Source organism: Rana temporaria, chromosome 13 (assembly GCF_905171775.1).
Source record: "Rana temporaria chromosome 13, aRanTem1.1, whole genome shotgun sequence".
In the NCBI taxonomy this organism is placed as follows: domain Eukaryota; kingdom Metazoa; phylum Chordata; class Amphibia; order Anura; family Ranidae; genus Rana; species Rana temporaria.
The window spans coordinates 81,250,861-81,273,389 of NC_053501.1; the positions used below are offsets into that span (position 1 = coordinate 81,250,861).

General features: G+C 42.4%; 1 protein-coding gene across 1 annotated transcript in view; it reads left to right on the plus strand.

Annotated features, from left to right (window-relative positions):
- EIF2S1 (eukaryotic translation initiation factor 2 subunit alpha) overlaps positions 1-22,529 on the plus strand; it is a 63,842-nt gene that overhangs the window by 9,709 nt on the left and 31,604 nt on the right. The window contains exons 2-3 of the mRNA XM_040333912.1: positions 6,865-7,106; positions 20,388-20,467. Of these exons, the coding sequence (XP_040189846.1) occupies positions 6,866-7,106; positions 20,388-20,467 (321 nt within the window). The 5' untranslated portion in view covers position 6,865. The remainder of the gene's footprint in view (positions 1-6,864; positions 7,107-20,387; positions 20,468-22,529) is intronic.

Consider the following 22,529-nt stretch of genomic DNA (forward strand, 5'->3'; position numbering starts at 1 on the left):
CTCTACCATTTCACGAAGGAAGTGAAAAGTATTGTAAAAAAAACACACTGACACCAAAGAATAAAGTCCTTTATTAAAAAAAAAACAAAAAAAAACACTCGTTCCCGACTTCCAGCGTTGTCCTGATCCTGCGAGGGCTGATCTCCCGCGATGAGAAGATCCTGCGACGGCCGGGTGTTCTCCGATCCAGCGCTGAGAAGATCCATCCGGAGCGCAGCATCCCCGACCTCCTCATCGCCGGACACAGCCCAGCGGAATGAGTGACATTACTTATATAGAGGAGGCAGGGACACCCGTCACGTGACCCCGCCCCCTCTGACGTACCCTTTGCTACGTCACTGGCGAAGCCCATAGTCTTCCCTCTTCTTGGGCTTCCCCAGTGACATTTTCTGTATGACCATTTTTATTTCAATAAACCTTCAGTGCAAAACGCTCTACTGAAAACGGGGCACGAGTGCAAAACAAATTGCACTCATGTGACCCATAGAAGTCCAGCCAAACAAGCTCTGGCTGGACTTCCTTTTAAATGAAGTAACGCTCAAGCACTAAACAGGCTTAGCATTAACGTGTGTTTGGATGTGTTAACTTATATTTACACGCCATGTTTTTTGTTTTTGTTTTTCCTTCTTCTGCCAAAACACCACTGCTCCTGCATGCACTGGCATTTTTTTCCCTACCTCTAAATGTGTATGTACACGTCAACTAAAATGCAGATAAAGAAAATCACCAAACGCCCCTAAAAGCAGCGTCAAATATGTCCAGTGTGCATGAGGCCCTAATGGAACCCCCATGCATCAGCACCTAAAAAAGGTCGACAACATCTCTCTGCTCTTCCCCCTCCTCACGTATTGGAGTGCTGGGCTGCGGAGGGGGCGGCCGGCTCAGGGGTCCACTGGGAGGCTGAGCAGGTTGTTTGTCCAGGCACTTGGCAGATCCAGACTTTGTCACAATGACGTGGAGCCTGGACTGACATCCATGACGTCAGCAGAGAGTCTTCAGCCCGCTCTCTACTGAAAACAGGTCACATGAGTGTAAAACGAATTGCATTCCTACAAAACAAGCTTATGCTGGACTTCTCCTTTAACGTTTCAATTGGCATTAAAAACGCTGCTTTTACAGGCGTCCAGCATTTTTTTGTTTTATGCCTCTAAAGGTCCATTCACACCAGCCAGTGCTCTAAATTCTGTTACCGGTGTAAGGTCCAGGCCACTGGGAAATGCTGCTCTGTGCAGCACCGCCCCCCCTCTTTGTAAAAAAAAAAAAAAAAAAAAAAAGAAACTTTATTGAGACAGATGTTTCATAAAGTTCACTTGGCTGGTACATGGTGCCCTCACACTGCGTTGAAAAAGGTGGTGTATGTACTAATCTGTCCAATGTGCCTGCTTACCACTACAACACAGTAGTGTGAATTGGACACACAGGAGGCAAAGCATATTGTCTTGTCGTTTGGAACTGCGCTAGAATAACCGCCCAGCGCAGCAGGGTTTAGACATAAAAAAATAAAAATAAACTTTCCAATTCCCAAAATTTTATCTGGCTAATTTAATGCATTTACGCTCAACGCCATATGTTCATAAATGTGTGTAATTGAGCAACATTGGAGGCATTTTTTTTTCTTGCGTTCCTGCATTGCAATAATATGAATCTAGCCTTAGTCTAGGTCAGTGGTCATCAACCCTGTCCTCAGGGCCCACTAACAGGCCAGGTTTTATATATTACCTTGGGTAGATGCAGACTAGAATACTGCAATCACTGAGCAGACCTGTTAGTGGGCCTTGAGGACAGGGTTGATGACCACTGGTCTAGGTCCACATTACCGCAGGTCTGGATCACGTGATTTTTCAGCTAAATGCAGTACTCTTTAGCAGATGTGCGATGGTGCTATTAATTCATAATGGCATTCCCACACATCGGCAAACAAGCACATTTTTGCATGCGCCAAACCATGTGATGCCACCACACAATGTGGCATGATTTAAAGTTGATCTCCAACACTAGTTTCGAGTACAAACTATTTCCCTTACTAACCAGTGCAGCTACTGGATGTGCTGTATAAACTATATGTAGCTTCATACAATATATAGCACTGCGTTCCAGGTGCGAGAGGAGACCTTCCTGTCTCATATCCGGAACACAATAGGGTCGGTCTGAGCGGTGCTCGGGCCATTTACAGAAAGCTTTGTATTTTATCAATGAATAAAAGCTTCCTCTTATTGGCTGGGTAGACATGTTGGGCTGAGGATATAACAATCTCTAACTCGGCCAGCTTGGCCTGAACAATCTATTTAACCACTTCCCTACTGCACGATTGTAATATGACGGTGGCAGGAGCTCATTGTTCCTCCGGGCCGACGTCATGACGTTTTTCTTTTTCCGAGCCTCTAGGGGGCGTGCCGCCGAAGGCGAATTACTCGGCACCCGATGTGTGTTCCCAGTACAGAGGAACACAGATCGGTCTCCTCCCCTTGTGAGTCCCCGCCCCCTTCAGTTAGAATAAACTTTAGGGAACATATTTAACCCTTGATTACCCCCTAGTGTTAACCCGTTCCCTGCCAGTCACATTTACACAGTAATCGGTGCAGTTTTATAGCACTAATCGCTGTATAAATGTGGTGTCAAAAGTATCAGATGTCTGTCGCGGTCACAATAAAAATTCGCAGATCGCCGCAGCTAACCAGTAAAGAAAAAAAGAATGCAATAAATGTATCCTCTATTTTGTGGACGCTATAACTTTTGCGCAAACCAATCGATATACGCTTATTGCAATATTTTTTGTAAAAAAAAAATGTAGAATACATATCGACCTAAACTGTGGAAAAAAGTTTTTGGGGGATATTTATTATAGCAAAAAGTAAAAAAAAAATATATATTTTTTTTGTTTATAGCGCAAAAAATAAAAACCGCAGAGGTGATCAGATGCCACCAAAAGAAAGCTCCATTTGTGGGGAAAAAAATATCAATTTCAAATGGGTACAGTGTTTCATGACTGAGCAATTATCATTTAAAGTGTAACAGCGCTGAAAATTGGTCTGGGCAGGAAGGGGCTGAAAATGCCTATGTATTCAAGTGGTTAAACAAACTAAAGCTGGAGATCAGCTTTAAAAAAAAAAAAAAAAAGTCATCAATTTTTCTCTGAATTTCTTATTGGTAAGGCAGGCCATTGAAATGAATGGGCTCTTGTAACTGTGACGTGCACATGCACAGATGCGAACCAGGCCCTAGGCCTCATTCACACAGGCATATTAGAATACTGCTATGTATATTGTATCTTTCTGCCAAGAGCTGGCAGAAAAATCCAGCTGAGAAAATACTTGTGTTGACACGTAATTTTGTGCATTTATGCATGTTTACATGCAAATGGTATTTAGATGTGCATGCATGTAATCTTTTTCTGTTGGCTGAAATATTCATTATGCAAACTTTTAATTTTTTTATTTTTTTTTTTCCATGTTTGCAGTACACAAATACAGATATAAATGCCTACGTATGCATATGCACATTAGCTAACATGTACCTGTGTTTGGCCAGAATCTGGAACAGCTGTGCATGACAATCGGTCATCTTCTAGTCTTTCTTCTAGTCTTTATATTCTTAAAGCGGAGCTCCGCTGTTAAAAAAAAAAATATTAAAAGCGAGCAGCTACAACCACTGCAGCTGCTGACTTTTAATATATGGACACTCGCCTGTCCTGGAGTCCAGCGATGTCTGCAGCAGAAGACGAGAAATCACTTGTCTTTCTGCTGCCCCTACTGCCATTCTCGGTGAGGGAACCGGGAAGTGAAGTGTTTCGGCTTCACTGCCCGATTCCCTACGGCGCAAGTCGCACAGCGCCGTCCTCACTGGTCCCGCTGTGTTCTGGGAGCCGAGTGTTTCCCAGAACACAACGGGCGGGAAGTGACGCACTACTCGCAGAGAGGACTCCCGGAAGTGGGTGCAAATACCTGTCTTAGACATGTATCTGCACCCCCCCCCTCCCCTGAAAGCTGTCAAATGTGACACCGGAGGGGAGAGGGTTCCGAGGTGGAGCTCCGCTTTAAAGATTATCTCCAATTGTAAATTTTAACTAGTTTGTGTGGACAAACCTGGCCCAAACAACCCAACACAGAAAATTAAAAAGCTTCCTCTGAATGGCTGTGGTAAAGAGGAGATCATGACGTCATCTGCCCACCTCAGCTAATCGGAGGAAGCGCTGCTCAGCCAGATTAAATTTTGTTCCCGGTATCGGATGTTTGCGTCCCACAGCCAGATCAAGCTTGGGCTACATAAAGCTTATACAGCACACCTGTTGGTGTAGGAAATGGTTTGTTCGGGCCACTTTTGGCAAAGCAAACTAGTTAAAGGGAAAGTAAATATTTGCTTTAACCACTTACTGGGTACTCGTACCCCTTCCTAACCAGGCCAATTTTCAGCACTATCGCACTTTGAAGGAACATTACGTGGCCATGCAATATTGTACCCCTATGAAAGTTTTTTTTTATTTATTTATTTTTTCACATTTTTCTTTTGGTGGTATTTAATCGCCACTGGGCTTTTATTTTTTGCTAACAAACAAAAAAAATGTCACTAAGGGAAAAATAGTTGTTTCTCTTTATAAAATTTCGGAAGTAATTTTTCTCCTTCACTGATAGGCTGCACTGATGACCTGTGTACCTGTCCCCTGTCATGATTGCCAGTTACCGGCTCTTCTCATGCTGTGACCGTGCATAAGGAAAGCAGATAACTGGCAACTCTGTTTACATTGTGATCAGCTGTCATTGGACACAGCGATCAGAGTGCGCTGGATGCTTGTGCTGTGTAATTTGGCCCCCTGTATCACCTAAACAAAACTTGTCTGATCCTTCTGTAAACTGACCACAGTTTATCATGGCTGTTGAACTAACGTTCCTCTGCTACTGGGATGTCTTCAGCTGCGCAATTTCCTTCGCAGGTGTTTGCGGATCCTGGGCATATCACGTCAGCTCACGGAACTGGAACACATTTTGTCACTGTGGAGAGCCGGCTCATCATAGTCGCTCAAAAATCTACACCTCTTTGATTCGACCGGTGAATGGGTTTGTTCCCACGGTCCTCTCTAAGTGGGAATCGGATCTAGACACCCAATTCACTGACTCTCTCAGAAGATCCTTCATTTTGCTCAGAAGTCCTCCATAGCTACCAAAGTTCAAGAGACCTAGGGAGATTAGGAAAGTAAGCAAGTGGCTAGGGAGCTGGTAAGCCTGGTATAGTAAAGAGGGGTGTGGGTTCCTGGAGGACTGGGCCGAATTCTCAGTCAGTAACCAGTGCTATAGAAGGGACGGACTGCACCTAAGGCTGGATTCACACCTATGCATTTTGCAAATTTGCACTACAGAACCTGACCCATGGGAAACAATGGTTAATGGACTGTAGTGCAGATCTGCAAAAAACACTAAAACTGCATAGGTGTGAATCCAGCCTAAGTGAGGAGGGTGCAGATCTGCTTGGAGTAAAGATGGGCAAAAAGTTAGAGGGGTTTTTAAACTAGGCGATGGGAGGGGGGGGAGTCTAGAGGTAGAGTAACAAGTCCTATTTGCAATCTCTGATCACCCAATAGGAGGATAATATGCGACTGGTCTAAACTATGTGGCATGTTTACCAATGCCAGGAGCCTGGCGGACGAGATGGGTGAACTAGAGATACTGTTGTACGAGGAGGATTTGGATTTTGTGGGAATTTCAGAGACTTGGTTCAACAGCTCTCTCATGATTGGTTGGCAACCATTCAAGGGTATACCCTTTTATCGCAGGAATAGAGAGGGTAACAAAGGGGGAAGGGAATGCCTATATATCAAGAATAAAGTTCAAGTGAATTTTGAGAGATCGCATCACTAAGGGAGCTAGGGAGGAAGTGAAATCCTTATGGGTAGAGCTCCAAAGGGGTAAAGCTAAGGGGAAAATACTGGGAGTAACCTGAGGGGGAGGCGGACCCCTCGTATCACAATTTGGGTGAGCAGCAAGTATGGGAAGTGTTATCATGGGGCATTTTATTTATCCAGACAGACTGGGCGGAGGGAGCCACGCATTTGTCTAAGGCTTGCAGTGTACCTAAATGTCTTGCAGGTCAATTTCATGGGTCGGATGGTAGACGCACCAACTAGAAATAAAGCATTACTAGATCTACTGATTGCCAACATTACAGACCTGATCAAGGATGTGGCAATTTAGGAAACGGTGCTCACAGGTCAATTGGCTTCAGTATAAATCGCACAAATTGTGAAAACAAGGAAAATACAAAGACACTGAATTCCAAGAGTCAACTTCCCTAAACTAAAAACCTTGCTAGAAGATATAAATTGGGATAACGTAAAACACGGAGAGATGGGTTCGCTTTAAGAGCATATTAAATAAGGCATTGGCCAGTGCATTCCATTTGGGTATTAAATTTAAAAGGGCGATACCGATGCATGCAGGACCATGTCTTTTTGGCACACTGACATATGAAGGTCGGTGCTCCCTTTGCCTTGGCGTGCTGCCATCTGTTGGCATGTTATAAACTAGGCTTTAAAACTTTGATGCAACCTCCTATATTACAGGTGCCAGCATCTATCGCTCGTTTACAAAATTAAGATTTAAAATATTTTCTCTTGCAGCAAAATATGCAGTTTTACTTGTTATCCCATCTAAAGTGCATGTGTGTAAAGACCATTCAAAGCTCTTTATTGCACCCTCTCAGTCATAGCACTCTAGCAATCCCTCAATACAATTGAATACCTAGTTTTAACACATCTTAATGGTTTGACTGCCTATTGGTCGAACTATCTTTTGTACTAAATTATCTGCCATCAGCTCCGTATTGAATACCTTTTCGAAACACTCAATCCTGTATATGATATGTTTTATTTTGCAGGATGCCTGGTTTAAGTTGCCGATTCTACCAGCACAAGTTCCCAGAAGTAGATGATGTGGTCATGGTTAATGTTCGGTCTATTGCTGAGATGGGGGCATATGTCAGTCTCTTGGAATATAACAACATAGAGGGCATGATCCTCCTTAGTGAACTCTCAAGGAGGCGTATCCGATCCATAAACAAACTCATCCGCATTGGCAGGAACGAGTGCGTTGTAGTAATAAGAGTGGATAAAGACAAAGGTATGTCTAATGTGAACTTATAATGGAAGTGTTTGTTATCACTGGAAGTGATTTTAAATTAAAATATTTAATTTTTTTAAATTTGGTGATCTAAATCTATTACTCAGTAATACGCACTTTTGCCTAAGCACATTTTTCTATAGTTACTATTGGAGATCTGTCTATTTAGAATTGTCACAGCATTGTGCAAGGAAATAATAATCTCTAGATTTGTAAATTGAAAGGGGTTTACATAATAAGGATAAATAAGTCAAAACTGTGAACCATCCCTCTCATTCCCAATCCCTTCAAGTGACTGCCTGAAAAAGAAACGGCTCCCCCCCCCTTTTTTTTTTTTTTTTATGAAACCCGAAAATGCCCTTGAAATCCTCACATGTGCACCCAATAGCAAATGTTTGACTCTGTGTTTATGTAGGTTTTGTAAAGATTGTCCTATAAAAAGCACCTAACACTGAGCTCCTGACAGATTTGAAAGACACAAATTATTTCAGCCCTGTAGTAGAGCTGCATAATTCCGGATGAAATGAAAATCACAATTTTATTTGCTTAGAATAAAGTTCACGATTCTCGGCGTAATGTCATCTTTCACATTATGTAAAACAATTGGGCTAACTTTACTGTATAGTTTTTTTTATTTATTTTTATTTATTGAAGTGTATTTTCCCCAAAAATTGCGCTTGAAAGACCGCTGCGCAAATACAGTGTGACATAAAATATTGTAACAACTGTCGTTTTTATTCTCTAATGTTTGGGGGTTCTAAGTCATTTTGTAGCAAAAATTACTGATTTCAACTTGTAAGCAGTCTTTAGGTGGAAGAACTGACCTCATTTGCAGACTGACGTTTTGATCTGTAAATGAACAGAAATATACAATACTTCTTTCAGCGCTGAGCAATGTTGTTAACATAAACATTTCCAGTTGCATTTTTATTTTTTATTTGACAGCTGTGAGCAGGCACCCGTCACACTTGTGCGGCTTGTCCTGCGACTTGGGACTGCAAAGTAGCATGACAAGTCGTGCCCCATGATTTCCAATGAGTACCATTCATATCTGTGCAACTTCAAAGTAGTCCCTGTATTACTTTGGTCTGACTTTGATGCGAGTTGAGGTCCATAGACCCCAAGTTTACCCAGGCATTCCCGGCCGTAAAAATCGCACGACTTTAAAGTCGCGATAGTTTGAAGGGGGCCTTAGTTGAGGTTAAAAAAATAATAAATTCAAACCTGCATTGAACATATACTGTTTAGTTTCCCTTTTTTAAATTTGTCAAAAGTTAAAGGATACATTCACCCGCCTGGACACGTCACTCATTTACCGAGTTCTGTGAATTGAAAACAATGTAACAAGATCCAGCAACCTTTTGCAGCTATCGGCTTGTAGTTCTCAATGAACTATTACGGCGCTGTTGAGCATTGTGGTAGTTCAATGCTTCCTGTCAATGTGTAACTACTTGGCTTTACGATGTACAGCCGAACAGCTTGCACACATAGCCTGCTTGGCACCCACAATCTACTAATCCTGGGTGCAATGCTTTCCAGGCTCCCAATTAAAAAATATTGGTAGAGTGATAGTGCACAAACCTAAAATTAAAACAATTCTATATATAAGGAAAAAGTAAAAATAACATCTAGTAAATTAAACCAGAAGAAACAATTCTATACTGCAAATTCCTGTGTGAAAAATTAATTCAAAAGCACATAGGGGCTGGTAGTCCAAAGCACATAAGCTAGTAATGAATGAAAGGAATCAATCATAGTCCATAAACCGACATTCCTAGCTTCTGACACCAACGATCCACTTGCTTGAACATAGAAATGTTGATACATCCATATAGTGCAGATAACACAGTGAATAATGTAGATAGATGAGCCTCTTACCAGAGAGACGTTTTCATGGGCATATCATCCCAGACCTGGGAGCTGTAGTTCATGCAGGTAGAAAATAGCGCTTGTAATCCACTCCTCAGTAGTAGAACAGTCAGCATACACAGCTCTCCCGGATATTTTAAAATTCAAGTAGCAACAAAGTAGAAAAAAGAAGAGGACTTCATAGTGTGATACTTTCCAGCAAAAAAAACCACTTCTTTAATAAAAGAGTTTCTGAATACAAACAATATTGATACTTTTAAAGTAGCAATTGGAACAGAAACAAAAATAAAAAAGGAAGCGGTGTAATAAATCCAGATAGCCACGGTAGCAACCAGCAGGCTAATAGATATATATTGGCAACGTCTTTGAAAAATATACTCCAACCTACTCGGCGTTTCGCCTTTCTAACAGGCTCATCTATCTACATTATTCACTGTGTTATCTGCACTATATGGATGTATCAACATTTCTATGTTCAAGCAAGTGGATCGTTGGTGTCAGAAGCTAGGAATGTCGGTTTATGGACTATGATTGATTCCTTTCATTCATTACTAGCTTATGTGCTTTGGACTACCAGCCCCTATGTGCTTTTGAATTAATTTTTCACACAGGAATTTGCAGTATAGAATTGTTTCTTCTGGTTTAATTTACTAGATGTTATTTTTACTTTTTCCTTATATATAGAATTGTTTTAATTTTAGGTTTGTGGGTTGCGCACTATCACTCTACCAATATACCTTTGTTTGCTGAATATTCCAGCAAACCTTATTCTTGCAGCACCATATTGAAAATTTTTTCATCTCAAAACCCTTTTTTTCTTTTTTCACACATTGAATCCAATTAGAGTCCTGAAGTGTCCTAATTTGGATTTTACCTTTTAGTATCACTCACTAATTGGTTACCTGCCATCACTAATTCATTTATTTTTATATTTGTTATTTAGGAGAAGCGCAAATTCACCTTGCTTTACATCCCAATTAAAAAAGAATTATATTAAATGCACATTTCCAAAACGTCTTTCAGGACACCAACACGAAAGATCATGGCTCCTCCTCCCACAGGAAAAACCTAATAAGTTATATATTTTATTACCTCCATGTTGCTTCCATTTGTTTTTTTTTTTGTTTTGTTTTTTTTTGTTTGTTTTTTCTCCAGCTGGAGGAACACCTCTGGGGGGGAGCCATGATCTCTCGGGGGGGCTTTCCTGAGAGACAAAAGGTTCTCGCCTGTTAGATTTTTCTTTTAGGAGCGTGATCCTTCCACTTGCTGGATGGTCCCGTGGGCTCCCTCTTCAGTGCTCGGGGAGAGCCTGTACTGCCTGGATGTGATGCCCGGTTCTTTCTTTAGAGGGATGGTTTACTGTGGGACGGTGCGGCACTGAGAGCCCTTGGCCACGTCCTGTGCACTATTCAGGAAGTGGCAGCACTTCCAGGTCGGCGCGCAGCATAATTTCTGGCCGCAAGCGCAGGGGGGAGAGGGCAGGGTCACCTGGTGCCTTAAAATTCCTACTCTACACTCCCCCCCCCCCCCCCCCCAAATCTCCATGGGAATGTGTTGTGTAGTAGCTAGTGGGTTAGCATTCTGCGTAGCAGCAAGGGACTCAAGAAGGTGGTGGCTTGCTTGGGCAAAGGGAAGTGAGAAGTTTCTTTCCTAGTGCACCTTGGTGTTTCTTTTTGTGCTGTATAGTAGCTTTATTAGCGTGGTCCTTCGTTTTTTTTTTCTTCTGTTTGTCCAGGCCAAAAGTTCTGTTCAACCAGTCAAGAGAAGGTGCCCTGTCTGCAAGAAATTAAGCAAAGCTTGAACCAAATCGCTTTGTGCCGATTGAATTGCAAATCTAGTCAGGGAGGAGTCTCCATCCTTTTTGTGGCGATTTAGTTACTTTCAACTATTAAGGATGAGCTCCGTGCCACCTTTTCAAGCCTTTAGTTCAAACCTAAGAGAAGAACCAGGTCCCTCAGGGGAAGCCAGGGCTCCACGGCCATCTTCAGAACTCCAAAGGGGTTCTCAAATACTAACAGGGGGTCCGACTTATCAAGAATCTGCTTCCCTCGCTCCAGACAAAACAGATTCTGAGGAGGAAAATTAAGTAGATGTCGCCTCTAAGTACAAGATGTCGCTAGAGGAGGTTGGAGGACTCCTGAAAGTAATTCATGCTACTTTGGGGATAGAGGAAAAGGATCTCTCCCTGCATGACCTCATGTATGCAGGTTTGGGAGACTCAAAAGGCCGTACTTTCCCAGTCCATTGAATAATCAGATATGATTAAAAAAAGAGTGACGCCGGTTTGTTTACATGTGATCGCTCCGTCATTGGACGGAGTGATCGCGTGGTAAACGGACACTATCAGCGGCAATTTACCGCGATTCTGGGAGGACGTCCATGGACGTCCTCCCAGAGTTAAGGAACCGCCATGAAGCCGTAATTCGGCTATGAGGTGGTGATTAAGTGGTTAAAAGAGACTGGCAATCAGTGATGAACAATCTGAAACCAGCAATGGCAACAACGTGTGTTAAGAACTTGGAACACTGGATTAACTAGATGAAGGCCCATGTTACGGCAGATTCCCCAAAACTGGAGATTCTGGACTCCTTTACAACTTTATCTGCAGCAGTATCATACGTTGCGGATGCTTCAGCATAATCTATTTGCATGTCAGCCAGGTCAGCAGCTGTCACTCTGCTAGGAGGGCTTTGTGCCTGAAAACTTGGCCAGGGGATGTTGCATCTAAAAACAGGCTGTGTAGCATTCCCTTTGCAGGGATTTTGCTGTTTGGTTCGGAGCTAGAGTCCATTTTTGACCGAATGGCTGATAAAAAGTATTAGTTTCCGGTCAAGAAGAAACAGGTGCAGTGTTTTTTTCGGCCTCCAAAAAGGACAACAGGAAGAAAAAACACAGCAAGAAGAAGCCATGATCTTTCCAGAAGCCCAAAGGTAGGAGTGGACTGCTCTTCAATCCAGGAGTTTCTTCCTCAGTGGAGAGGCATTACTTGAAACCAGTTTGAACATGCTCTCCCAGGGATACGTGATAGGATTCAGGGAAAAACCTCCGAAAAGATTATTGGTGACAGAATGAAGAACCAAATTCAGGAACTAAAATCCCAGAGAGTCTTTGTTCCTGTCCCTATAGGGAAGTTCTTCCAGGGTTTCTACTCGCACGTATTCCTGGTTCAGAAACCCTCAGGAAAGTTTAGATGCCTACCTCCACATTCCTATTGTCGCCAGGTCCCTGAAATATCTGAGGTTAGCATTGAAAGTAGGGAATTGTACACCTGCAATTTGGAGCACTCTCATTCGGCCTGTCATAGTCCCCAAGCGTGTTCATGAAGAGAATAGCCGAAGCGTTGGCACCTCTGCGTCTAGAAGGAACTTGGTCAGAGCCCAAGCTCACCTAGAATCTAAAGGATGAATCTTAAACCTCCAAAAGTCAAATCTGATTCCCTTGCAGGAGGTGTTATTCCTGGGATTCAGTAGCAACTCATTGGAGCAAAAGATTTTTCTTCCAGAAGAAAAACAGAAAAAGTTGGTAGAAGTGGTGTCGTTGACAGTCTAGTCAGCTTCTGTCCATTAGGAAGATCATATCGGAGTTGAGAACCCTGACCTCTTCCATACTGGCAGTTAAGTGGGCAAAGCTCCATTTCAGACCTCTGTAAAGTGTTGTGTTTTTTTTTTTTTGTTAACCTGGGATCACCAGCAAGATTCACTAGTCTTTGGTGGTGGAAGAACCAGACAGGGTAATCAGCAGGTCTGTTATGGTCCTTCCCAATCCAAGTAAGGTTAACAACGGATGCCAGCTCCTGGGGTGGGGGGCTCACATGAGCGGTCAGTGGTCTCAGGGCTTGTCCACAAGAGAAGCACTGATGTCCTCAAACTGGAGGGAACTAAAGGTGGTAGAAATGGCCTTATTGATGTTTGCAGAAGAAGTTCAGGGATGGCATACACAGATCCTGTCAGACAATGCCATGGCGGTGGCCTACATAAACGGACAGGGGGGCACCAGAAGCAGTTCTTCAAGGCCTAGCATGAAGCATTCGAAGTTGGGCAGAGCTCCATACTCTATCTTTTGTCCACGGTCCACCTAAAGGGGACTCTAAACAGGGTAGCGGACTTCCTCAGCAGGAACTAGGTATACGAAGAGAAGTGTCTTCATATGATTGTGAAGAAATGGGGGTGGATTAGAGTGGATCTCTTTGCGACTCAGGAAAATACACATGTGTCTCGCGTCTTCTCCCTGAACGAGTCATCCCTTGGGGTAGATGCTCTGGCACACAGTTGGAAATGTCACCTCTGCTACGCTTTTCCCTGTTTTAACTCATCCGTCAGGTCATAACAAAAAATCCGGTAAGAGGATACGACGGTAATCCTCATCGCTCCTTTCCCAAAAGGCCTTGGTTTTTCATCCCTTCTACAGATGCAACTCGAACCGCATTGGCACCTTCTGTTGAGACTAGACCTGCTTCACCGGGAAGTAGCAAAGCTAAAACAGCTTTTTGAGGAGAAAAGGTTTCTCGGGTAGGTTGGTTGCTACCCTTCTATCTAGCAGAAATAGTCTTACTAGAGCAATATTTTCCAAAGTCTGTAAAGTTTTCAACTCCCTGGTGCACAGAATCCAGCAGATTATTAAAACCGATTTCTTCTATTCCGGAATTTCTGCAAGAAGGAGCGGACAAGGGCCTAGCAGTCAGTACCCTCAAAGTTCAAGTTGCCGCACTGGGGAGATTTTTGGAAAAATCTATTTCATCAGAACTCCTAGTGATCAGATTCTTTAAAGCTCTTACCTGGTCTAGACAGGTGGTGATCAAAAGATGTCCATTGTGGTACTTATCAGTTGTTCTACAGGCACTGACCAGGGAACCTTTCGAACCCATTAATTTAAGCTCCCTGAAATTCGTTACTTTGAAAACTGTTTTTTTAGTGGCTATACCAGTTCTAAGAATGTGTGAGCTGCAAGCCTTTGTCAATCAGGAAGTCATTTTTTTAGACTGAATTGTTCTGAAGACGGATCCTAATTCTACCATTGCCTGTCATTATAGGTTCGGCCTTTTGACGGCTGGAGACCAGGCTTTCAGAAGGAAAGTCTTACAGGCTGTTGTCCCACCCTAAATGGGGCAAGTCTTGATTGTCCTCTCAGGTACTGTTCTGAAAGACATTTTGGAAAAATTCAAGTTGGACTTACTGGTAACTTGTTTTCCAATTGGCTTTCAGGACAGCAGTAACCCGCCCGTGTATTCTGTTGCTGTCATACTATAACTGTTGCTTGTCTACAAACAACTGATGGAAGCAACGTGGAGGCCTCCTAATAAAGATTTAAAGTGGTTGTAAACCCTCCATGCACGCCGTAGACATCGGCTCAGGTGCACTGTAAATGCAGTTTTTAAAGCGGTTCTCCACCCTAAAGTGGAGTCCCGCTGATCGGAACCCTCCCCCCCCTCCGGTGTCACATTTGACACCTTTCAGGGGGGTGGGGGGTGCAGATACCTGTCTAAAGACAGGTATTTGCACCCACTTCCGGGCCGGCATTCGGGCAAAAGACGGGCATTCCGTCACCATTCCCCCCCCCCCCCGTTGTGTGCTGGGAACACTCGGCTCCCAGCACACAGCGGGAGCCAATCGGCGGGCGCGACTCGCGAATGCGCCGTAGGGAACCGGGCAGTGAAGCCGCATCGCTTCACTTCCTGGTTCCCTCAGCGTGGATGGCGGGGGGAGCAGCAGAGAGACGAGCGATCGCTCGTCCTCTGCTGCGATCGGCGCTGGACTCCAGGACAGTTAAGTGTCCTAATATTAAAAGTCAGCAGCTGCAGTATTTGTAGCTGCTGGCTTTTAATATTTTTTTCCCATGGCACATCCGCTTTAAGAAAAGATAATGCGTCTTTTACAGCATGCGCGGAGTGACGTCATCACCGCTCCGGCCAATCAGTGCCGGAGCAGCTATACCCGGAAGTAACCTCTGGAAGAGATGGCTGCGGCTGGAGGGGGAGACGAGGATGGCATTGGTTGCTTTGATCTAAGGGAAGTAATGCATAATGAGCTAGTATTACTAGTCATACTAGCTCATTATGCCTTTGTCTTGCAGGGTGTGTTTCTATTTTTATGGGTTTACAACCACACAATTGATTCGGTGTTTCCTGTGGGAGGAGGAGCCATGATCTCTCGGGCGCTGTCCTGAAAGCCTATTGGAAAACAAGTTACCGGTAAGTCTAACACATTTTTTCATTTATTTTTACCTGCAAAAAGATGTGCATTTTATTATAAGAAAAAAAAAAAAGTGAACTTATCCTTTCAAGTAGCATAGTACAATGCGTGCAACCTCAACTATTCTCCCTTTTTCTGTAAATCTCAAAGGATGCTGGCTGTGAATGCAGCTTATTAAAAGTGAGTGTTGGAGCTGCACGATTAATCGTTGAGCATCATTATTGCAATTTTTTATTTTTTTTTCCTCTCGCTCTTAGCAAAGCATTTTTTCCAATTCTTTCTATGCCTAGAATTCTCTGCTGAAGCTGACCACTTCCAAAAAAAGGCAGTCTGCCAACTTTCAAAAAATTTCTCAGCTGCTGAGCTAACTATAAACATTTGTAATGTTTTATTCTTTGGATCAAAGGAATCAACTTTGGTCTGTAAATGAGTGAAGTTTAACCACTTAAAGACTAAAACCTTCTGACACTATTATATATAATCGTTTTTTTTTTTTTTTGTTCTTTTTTTAAGCAGAGAAACTAGAGCAGGCATGTCCAAAGTCCGGCCTGTGGGCTAAAAGCGGCCCCCCTGTTTATCCAAATCCCCTGGGGGGCCATATTAAATCTATATATTGTTTGTGGCCCCCCAGGGCCACAAAAGAGAGATAGATAGATCTATCTATCTATCTATCTATCTATCTAACTCAGTGTGTGTGTGTGTGTGTGTTCCAGCATCATGTCCAAACGGCTAAAGATATTAACATGAAACTTGGCACACATGTTACTTATATGTCAGCAACAAACATAGGATAGGTGGTTTAACCCTTACCCACCCCCATTTGCCATGGTCGGGGTTTTTCTTTAAAGTCCCATTCAACTCTATGGGAAATACATGTTACTTCATAACTTCCAAACGGCTGTAGATATTTCGATAACACTTGGTCACATGTTACTTATATGTCCACTTAAACTATAGGATAGTTAATTTATCCCTTAACTACCCCCATTTGTGAGGGTCGGGGTTTTTGTTTAAAGTCCCATGCAAATCAATGGGAAATGTATGTTCCCACATAACTTCTGTACGCCTGGAGATATTTCAATAATACCTGGTACACATATTACTTATATGCCAAATAAAAATATATGACAGTTAAATTAACCCTTACCTACACCCTTATATAAAAGATGGGTATATTTATATTACTATGATTTTCCTCCCCAAAAGGTTAAGATGGGAAGACCGGGCAACGCCGGGTATTCAGCTAGTGTGTGTGTGTGTGTGTGTGTGTGTGTGTGTGTGTGTGTATATATATATATATATATATATATATATAATGTATGTACCGTATTTATCAGCGCTGCCTTGGAGCGGACAGGGAGGGGGCAGGACGAGCGCCGTCACATTACATGAAGAGAATCTCCTGTTTACTCAGCAGCGTCCCTATTGGAAGTCCTGTCTCCTGGGATGCCATTGGACGACTGTTCTGTCTATCATAGGAGGTGAGACTTTGTATTAAAGAGGCCACAGAGTAACGATCAGGCTGCACTGATGGCAATGGTACGTCATGGCACATGTGAGGCTGCATTGGTTGCAACGGTGAGGCTGCATTGGTTGCACATGTGAGGCTGCATGCATTCATGGCAATGGTAAGCCCGTGCGTGTTATACACCGATAAATATGGTATATCCAAATAACACGCCCAAGCTCATCTCTTCACCACACAGCCACAAAGGCAATTGAATTATTGTTGGACAGTGTATTAGTGCTCGGACAAACACACTTAGACCGAATTTGAATGGTTCAAAGAATGTCAGGCAAAATAGTCGGCCCTCACGCATGTTCACTTCATCAAATCTGGCCCTCTTTGAAAAAAGTTTGGACACCCCTGCCCTAGAGAATAAAATGGTGGTTGTTGAAATATTTTTGTCGCACTGTATTTGCACAGTTGTCTTTTCAAATGCAATTTTTTTTTTTTTGGGGAAGAAATACACTTTAATGAATTAAAAAAACAAAAACCGATAGCCCAATTTTCTTTTTTTGTATAGCGTGAAAGATGTGGTGGTGTTGTTCCGCGAGAACCGTGATCTTCATTCCGAGCAAAAAAAAGGATTCTCATTTTGGCCAGAATGGTGCAGCTCTAGTGAGTGTGGCTCAATATGGGGTTAAAGCAATGACATTTAGTCATATTTAGCCTTGCAAAATAGAGTTTGATATTAAAAACCACATTTTTTATTTATTTTTTCATGCTTGCACTAAAGCAGCTTTTAACTCAATCTGCAGAGTTCCATAAACCGTATCATGACAATGAGTGTTTAATCTAAAGTGGAGCTCCACCCAAAAGGGAAGTTCCACTTTAACCACTTAACCTCCGGTCTATTTTTTTTCCTCAGTTTAGGCCGATACGTATTCTTCTACATATTTTTCGTAAAAAAAAAAATCGCAATAAACGTTTGCGCAAAAGTTATAGCGTTTACAAAATGGGGGGGGGGGTAGTTTTATGGCATTTTTATTAATATATATATATATATATAATTTATATATAATATAAAAAATTTTTTTTTTTTTTTTTTTTGACTAGTAATGGCGGCGATCAGCTTTTTTTTTTTTTTTCGTATTCTTCTACCTATTTTTGTGTGTGTTCTAACTGTAGGGGGTGGCCTCACTAGGGGAAATGACTGATCGCTGTTCATACATTGTATGAACAGACGGTCAGGCATTTCTCCCCCTGACAGGACTGGGAGCTGTGTGTTTACACACACAGCTCCCGGTACTCGCTCTGTGCCAGGGACAAGCGGGGGGCACGCACGCACCCACCCCTAGTGGCTGCTAAGAGAGCCAACATTATTGTACGGGCTCTCGCGCAGGGGAGCTGACCTGCCACCGTAGAACTGCGGCGGCAAGTAGTTAAGGGCTCCTATTGAAGAATTGGCACTTTTAAGGAGTGGGTAACCCGATTTTTGACAGGTACCCGCTTCCCACTTTCCTTACAAACGACACTGACAGGTCCCAGAAGACTGCATTCGCGATGCGCAGTGCTGTTCGCATGTGCAGTGGGCACCCGGCTGTGAAGCCACAAGCAGTTGCAGCCAGGTGCCCATAGTGAAGATGCTGAAGAATGATGACAGCGGGTGAGACCGACTAGGGTGAGCACGCCAACAAAAAATTTAGAGCAGGTTCTCTATTGTAAAATCCACTTGTCTGTATGCAATTCCGACGTACAAAAAAAATATGCATGCTCAGAATCGAGCAGAAGAGCCGAACTGCCTATTGAACTCGGCTCGTCGTACGTGTTGTATGCCACGCGTTCTTGGCGGTCGGAATTTCGGATAAGATTTGTGTGACTGTGTGTATGCAACACAAGTTTGAGCCAACATTCCGTCAGAAAAAAATCAACTATTTTCTTGTCGGAATTTCTGATCGTGTGTACGCGGCATAAGTCATGCCTGTGTTTATCGGGGTCTTGCAATGTCTCATTGGACTAGATTAAAAACAGCGGGTGGGCCGAAAATACTTTTTGATCTGTGTGAGACGCATGAGCTCTTTCACTGTGCAATCACAGGCTGGGAAGGGTCCAGGATGACCCAGGCTCAGAAAGTGGCTTGAATTTTATTGCCCATCTGAGTGGGGACCCCTGGAAATTAGGGGTGCAACGGATCAAAAAACTCACGGATCGGATCAATCCTCGGATCAGGAGTCACGGATCGGATCATTTTCGGATCAGCAAAAAAAGTCAGTTTTTTCATTGGTCCAAAAAAAAAAAAATATATATATATATATATATATATATATATATATATATATATATATATATATATATATATATATATATATATATATATATATATATATATATATATATATATATATATATTAAAATAAAATAAATTTTTTTGGACCAATTAAAAAAAGGAACCTTTTTTTTTTTGCTGATCCGAAAAAAGAGCACAATAGCAATTCACAGGGGTGGATTAAAGAGGAAGCAGGTGAGGCTGTTTGGGACTTAAAGTACAATCTTGATGTTTTTACAGCAAAAAAAACATATATATATATATATATATATATTTTTTTTTTTTTGCTGTAAAAACATCAAGATTGTACTTTAAGTCCCAAACAGCCTCACCTGCTTCCTCTTTAATCCACCCCTGTGAATTGCTATTGTGCTCTTTTTTCCTCCTTTCCCCCCCCCTCCTCTCACACCAGTGCTTCACTGCTAACATTCCCATTCAGCTTGCTAGAGCCCAGTGCACAGCGTGACACGCCTCCCCGGGGAGGCGTGTCACGCTGGGCTCTGGCAAGCAGACTGGCCGCCGCTCCGGAGCTAGGCCGAAGCCGGGGACTTTCCTAGGCCTAGGCTCCGGAGCTCTCCGCGGATCGTGGGGTGTGCCGATCCGAACGGGGTGGCCCGTTCGGATCACGGATCGGTGACGATCCGTTACACCCCTACTGGAAATAGAAAATAACTACTCTCGCAGCAAAATATTGTTTTCTTAATTTATCTTTTTTAAATGGAGCTATTCATTTGGATTATAACTTTGGCTGGTTCTGAAACGGGAAGTAGAAAGAACCCACCACGTAAAGCAGAGCAGGAGGTGAAGGGAAATGCCTGTCTCCGAAGTGACACAGACACCAACAAATAACCCCCAGACAGGATTTTGGCTTTTAGTATACTTTTTTTTTAATAAAAACTGCATATATGTAATGGTTTACTGTTATGACTGTTAAGGTCCCTTTCACACTGGGGTGGGAGGTGCGGTGGCGGTATTCAGCTGCTAGCGGTGCGGTTTTTAGCCCTGCTAGCGCCCGAAAAAGGGTTAATACCGCCCGCATTGCCGGCGGTATAGCCGTGGTTTCCCATTGCTTTCAATGGGAAGGAGTGGTAAACGCACTGCTCCTCTCACCGCTCCAACGATGCTGCTAGCAGGACTTTTGGAGCGGTACTTCTAGCGCACCACTCCAGTGTGAAAGCACTCAGGCTTTTACACTGGAGAAACAGCAGCCGCTTTTTAGGGTTGGTTTGCAGGCTCTATTTTTAGCGCAATAGCGCCTGCAAACTGTGTGAAAAGGGGTCTTAGAAATGATACAACTCATAACCTTCACCATGGAGTTTGTAAAGTATAACCTTTTACTTGTAAATTGTTAGCAGTATTAGATATGAAAGCTGTTATGCTTGTAAAACTCTAATATTCTTCCTAAATTTAGTGATACAAGTGTTTGTTTTATAATAATATGCTTTAAATTGCAGGATATATAGATTTGTCCAAAAGAAGAGTGTCCCCAGAAGAGGCATTAAAATGTGAAGATAAATTCACCAAGTCTAAAACTGTAAGTCTACACTCTACTAATCTATAACCACTAATTGAGTGATCCGTACATACATGGAAGCTGAAAGTGCATGTATGTATGCAGTTAGATTTTGATGTCAGGCAGGGAGGAGGAGCTGGTACACAGAGGTTGCACCCTTAAGGAAACATACAGGCAATTTTTATTTGTATACAATGTGAGTGTAATCTTCTTTCTTTATATTAAAGGGTCACTAAAGGAATTTTTTTTTTTTTAGCTAAATAGCTTCCTTTACCTTACTGCAGTACTGGTTTCATGTCCTCATTGTTCGTTTTTGCTTTGAAGTAGCTGTAATTCTGCTGTGATCTCCACATTTCCTGGTTGCCTGTTTCCTTTTAACCATCGTACTGGGAGATTTTCACGGTGGTCTAAGCTGTCATTACTGTGTGTCTAAAACTCCTCAGAACCAATCAGATTCATTTTAAAAACAAAACACTGCCCTGGATTTGTTGATTTTGTTCTGTGAGTCTTCCCGACTCGCCTCTCACCCGGAAATTCATGTATGTACCTTTAAAACCGAACGTGAAACTAGAGGCACATTATATGATAGATTTAAATTCAATTTTTAATCATTTTTAAAAGGAATCGGTTAACTTTTTTATGTCTCTATACCCTGTAAACAGTCATTTCAGCAAAACATTTTTTTTCCTTTAGTGACCCTTTAAACTTTTTTATTAGGAAAAAAAGTGAGCACTATCAGTACAGTATTACTCTTGGGCCTAACATGCGAGTATCCATCTGGATGACCCAGGATGGCAATTAATGGCTAGATATTCATGGATTCTTGGGTTACAGGCAATTAATGGCTTCACCTTCAAATGATTGGACCCTGCCAAAGCTTTGCTGGACATGCCTTCTTGGCATACTTTCTTTTATAACCCTACCCCACTCTGTGAGACCTCCCAGATTTTTGATAGTTTCCTACTGGCCCTTTTCTCCTTAAAAGAGAAACTGTTTGCTTCGCTAATGTAATATTTTACCACAGATTTTTTTCAATTAACTCTTTAGCCAACACCTTACTGTCTTCTAGTTGAACAATAGAAGAAATACATTCTGATCTGTATATTGAGAGCTTGACTGCACACACTGGTGGCGGCATGTAATGTTGCTTTGGGTGACCTAAATCCTGCTTGGGCAATAACCTTGGCAGTACTTGGTGCAACGTGTGTATTTAGTGGCAGAGTGCTGTGCAAGTCTTGGGCAATGGTCCATTCAAATTAACTGAAACCCTGAAGACCCCTTGAGGGGTCTGCCCACCGTGACAGGCGAAGAGTGGGTTCTGATTATGAATCGACAAAATGGACAAGTAAGATGGGTGTACTCTGTAGCCAGTCTTATTATAGGTTTCCTAAATATTATTGATTCTACATTAAAACTGTCAGGAATTGTGTGAAAATTAATTCCTTTGAGCATTGTTGAACTTTCACACTTGGAAGTAAAATTCCACCTTTCAGAGCAGAGACTCAATTGCATGACTAGGTTTTGCATCATGCCACAGGTTGCATTTTCTCTTTCGTTCATTGACGGACACGGCACTTTAATCTTGACCTTAGGGTTATATTGCCACCTTCAGGAGAGGACTAGGCAGAACATGCAAAAACGGCAAAGCTGCACAGTACCAACCAGTCCTACTGGCTATAACCCCTCACATTGCATCCAGCAGCTCCAGTTCTTTTTTTCTGCCTAGTGTAGAAGGACCTGGCTCCCGGTGGGGACCATTGGTCCTGGTGTGTGTGTGTGTGTGTGTGTGTGTGTGTGTGTGTGTATATATAGGTGTGTGTGTGTGTGTGTGTGTGTGTGTGTGTAATATATATATATATATATATATATATATATATATATATATATATATATATATATATATATATATATATATATATATATATATATACATATATACATATATACATATACATACACATATTATATATATGTATATGTGTGTGTATATATTATATATATATATATAGTATATGTATAATATAGATCCTGGTAGTCTCCCCAGCCCGGGGCACACATGATTGGGCTACTACTGTCCGTGTTA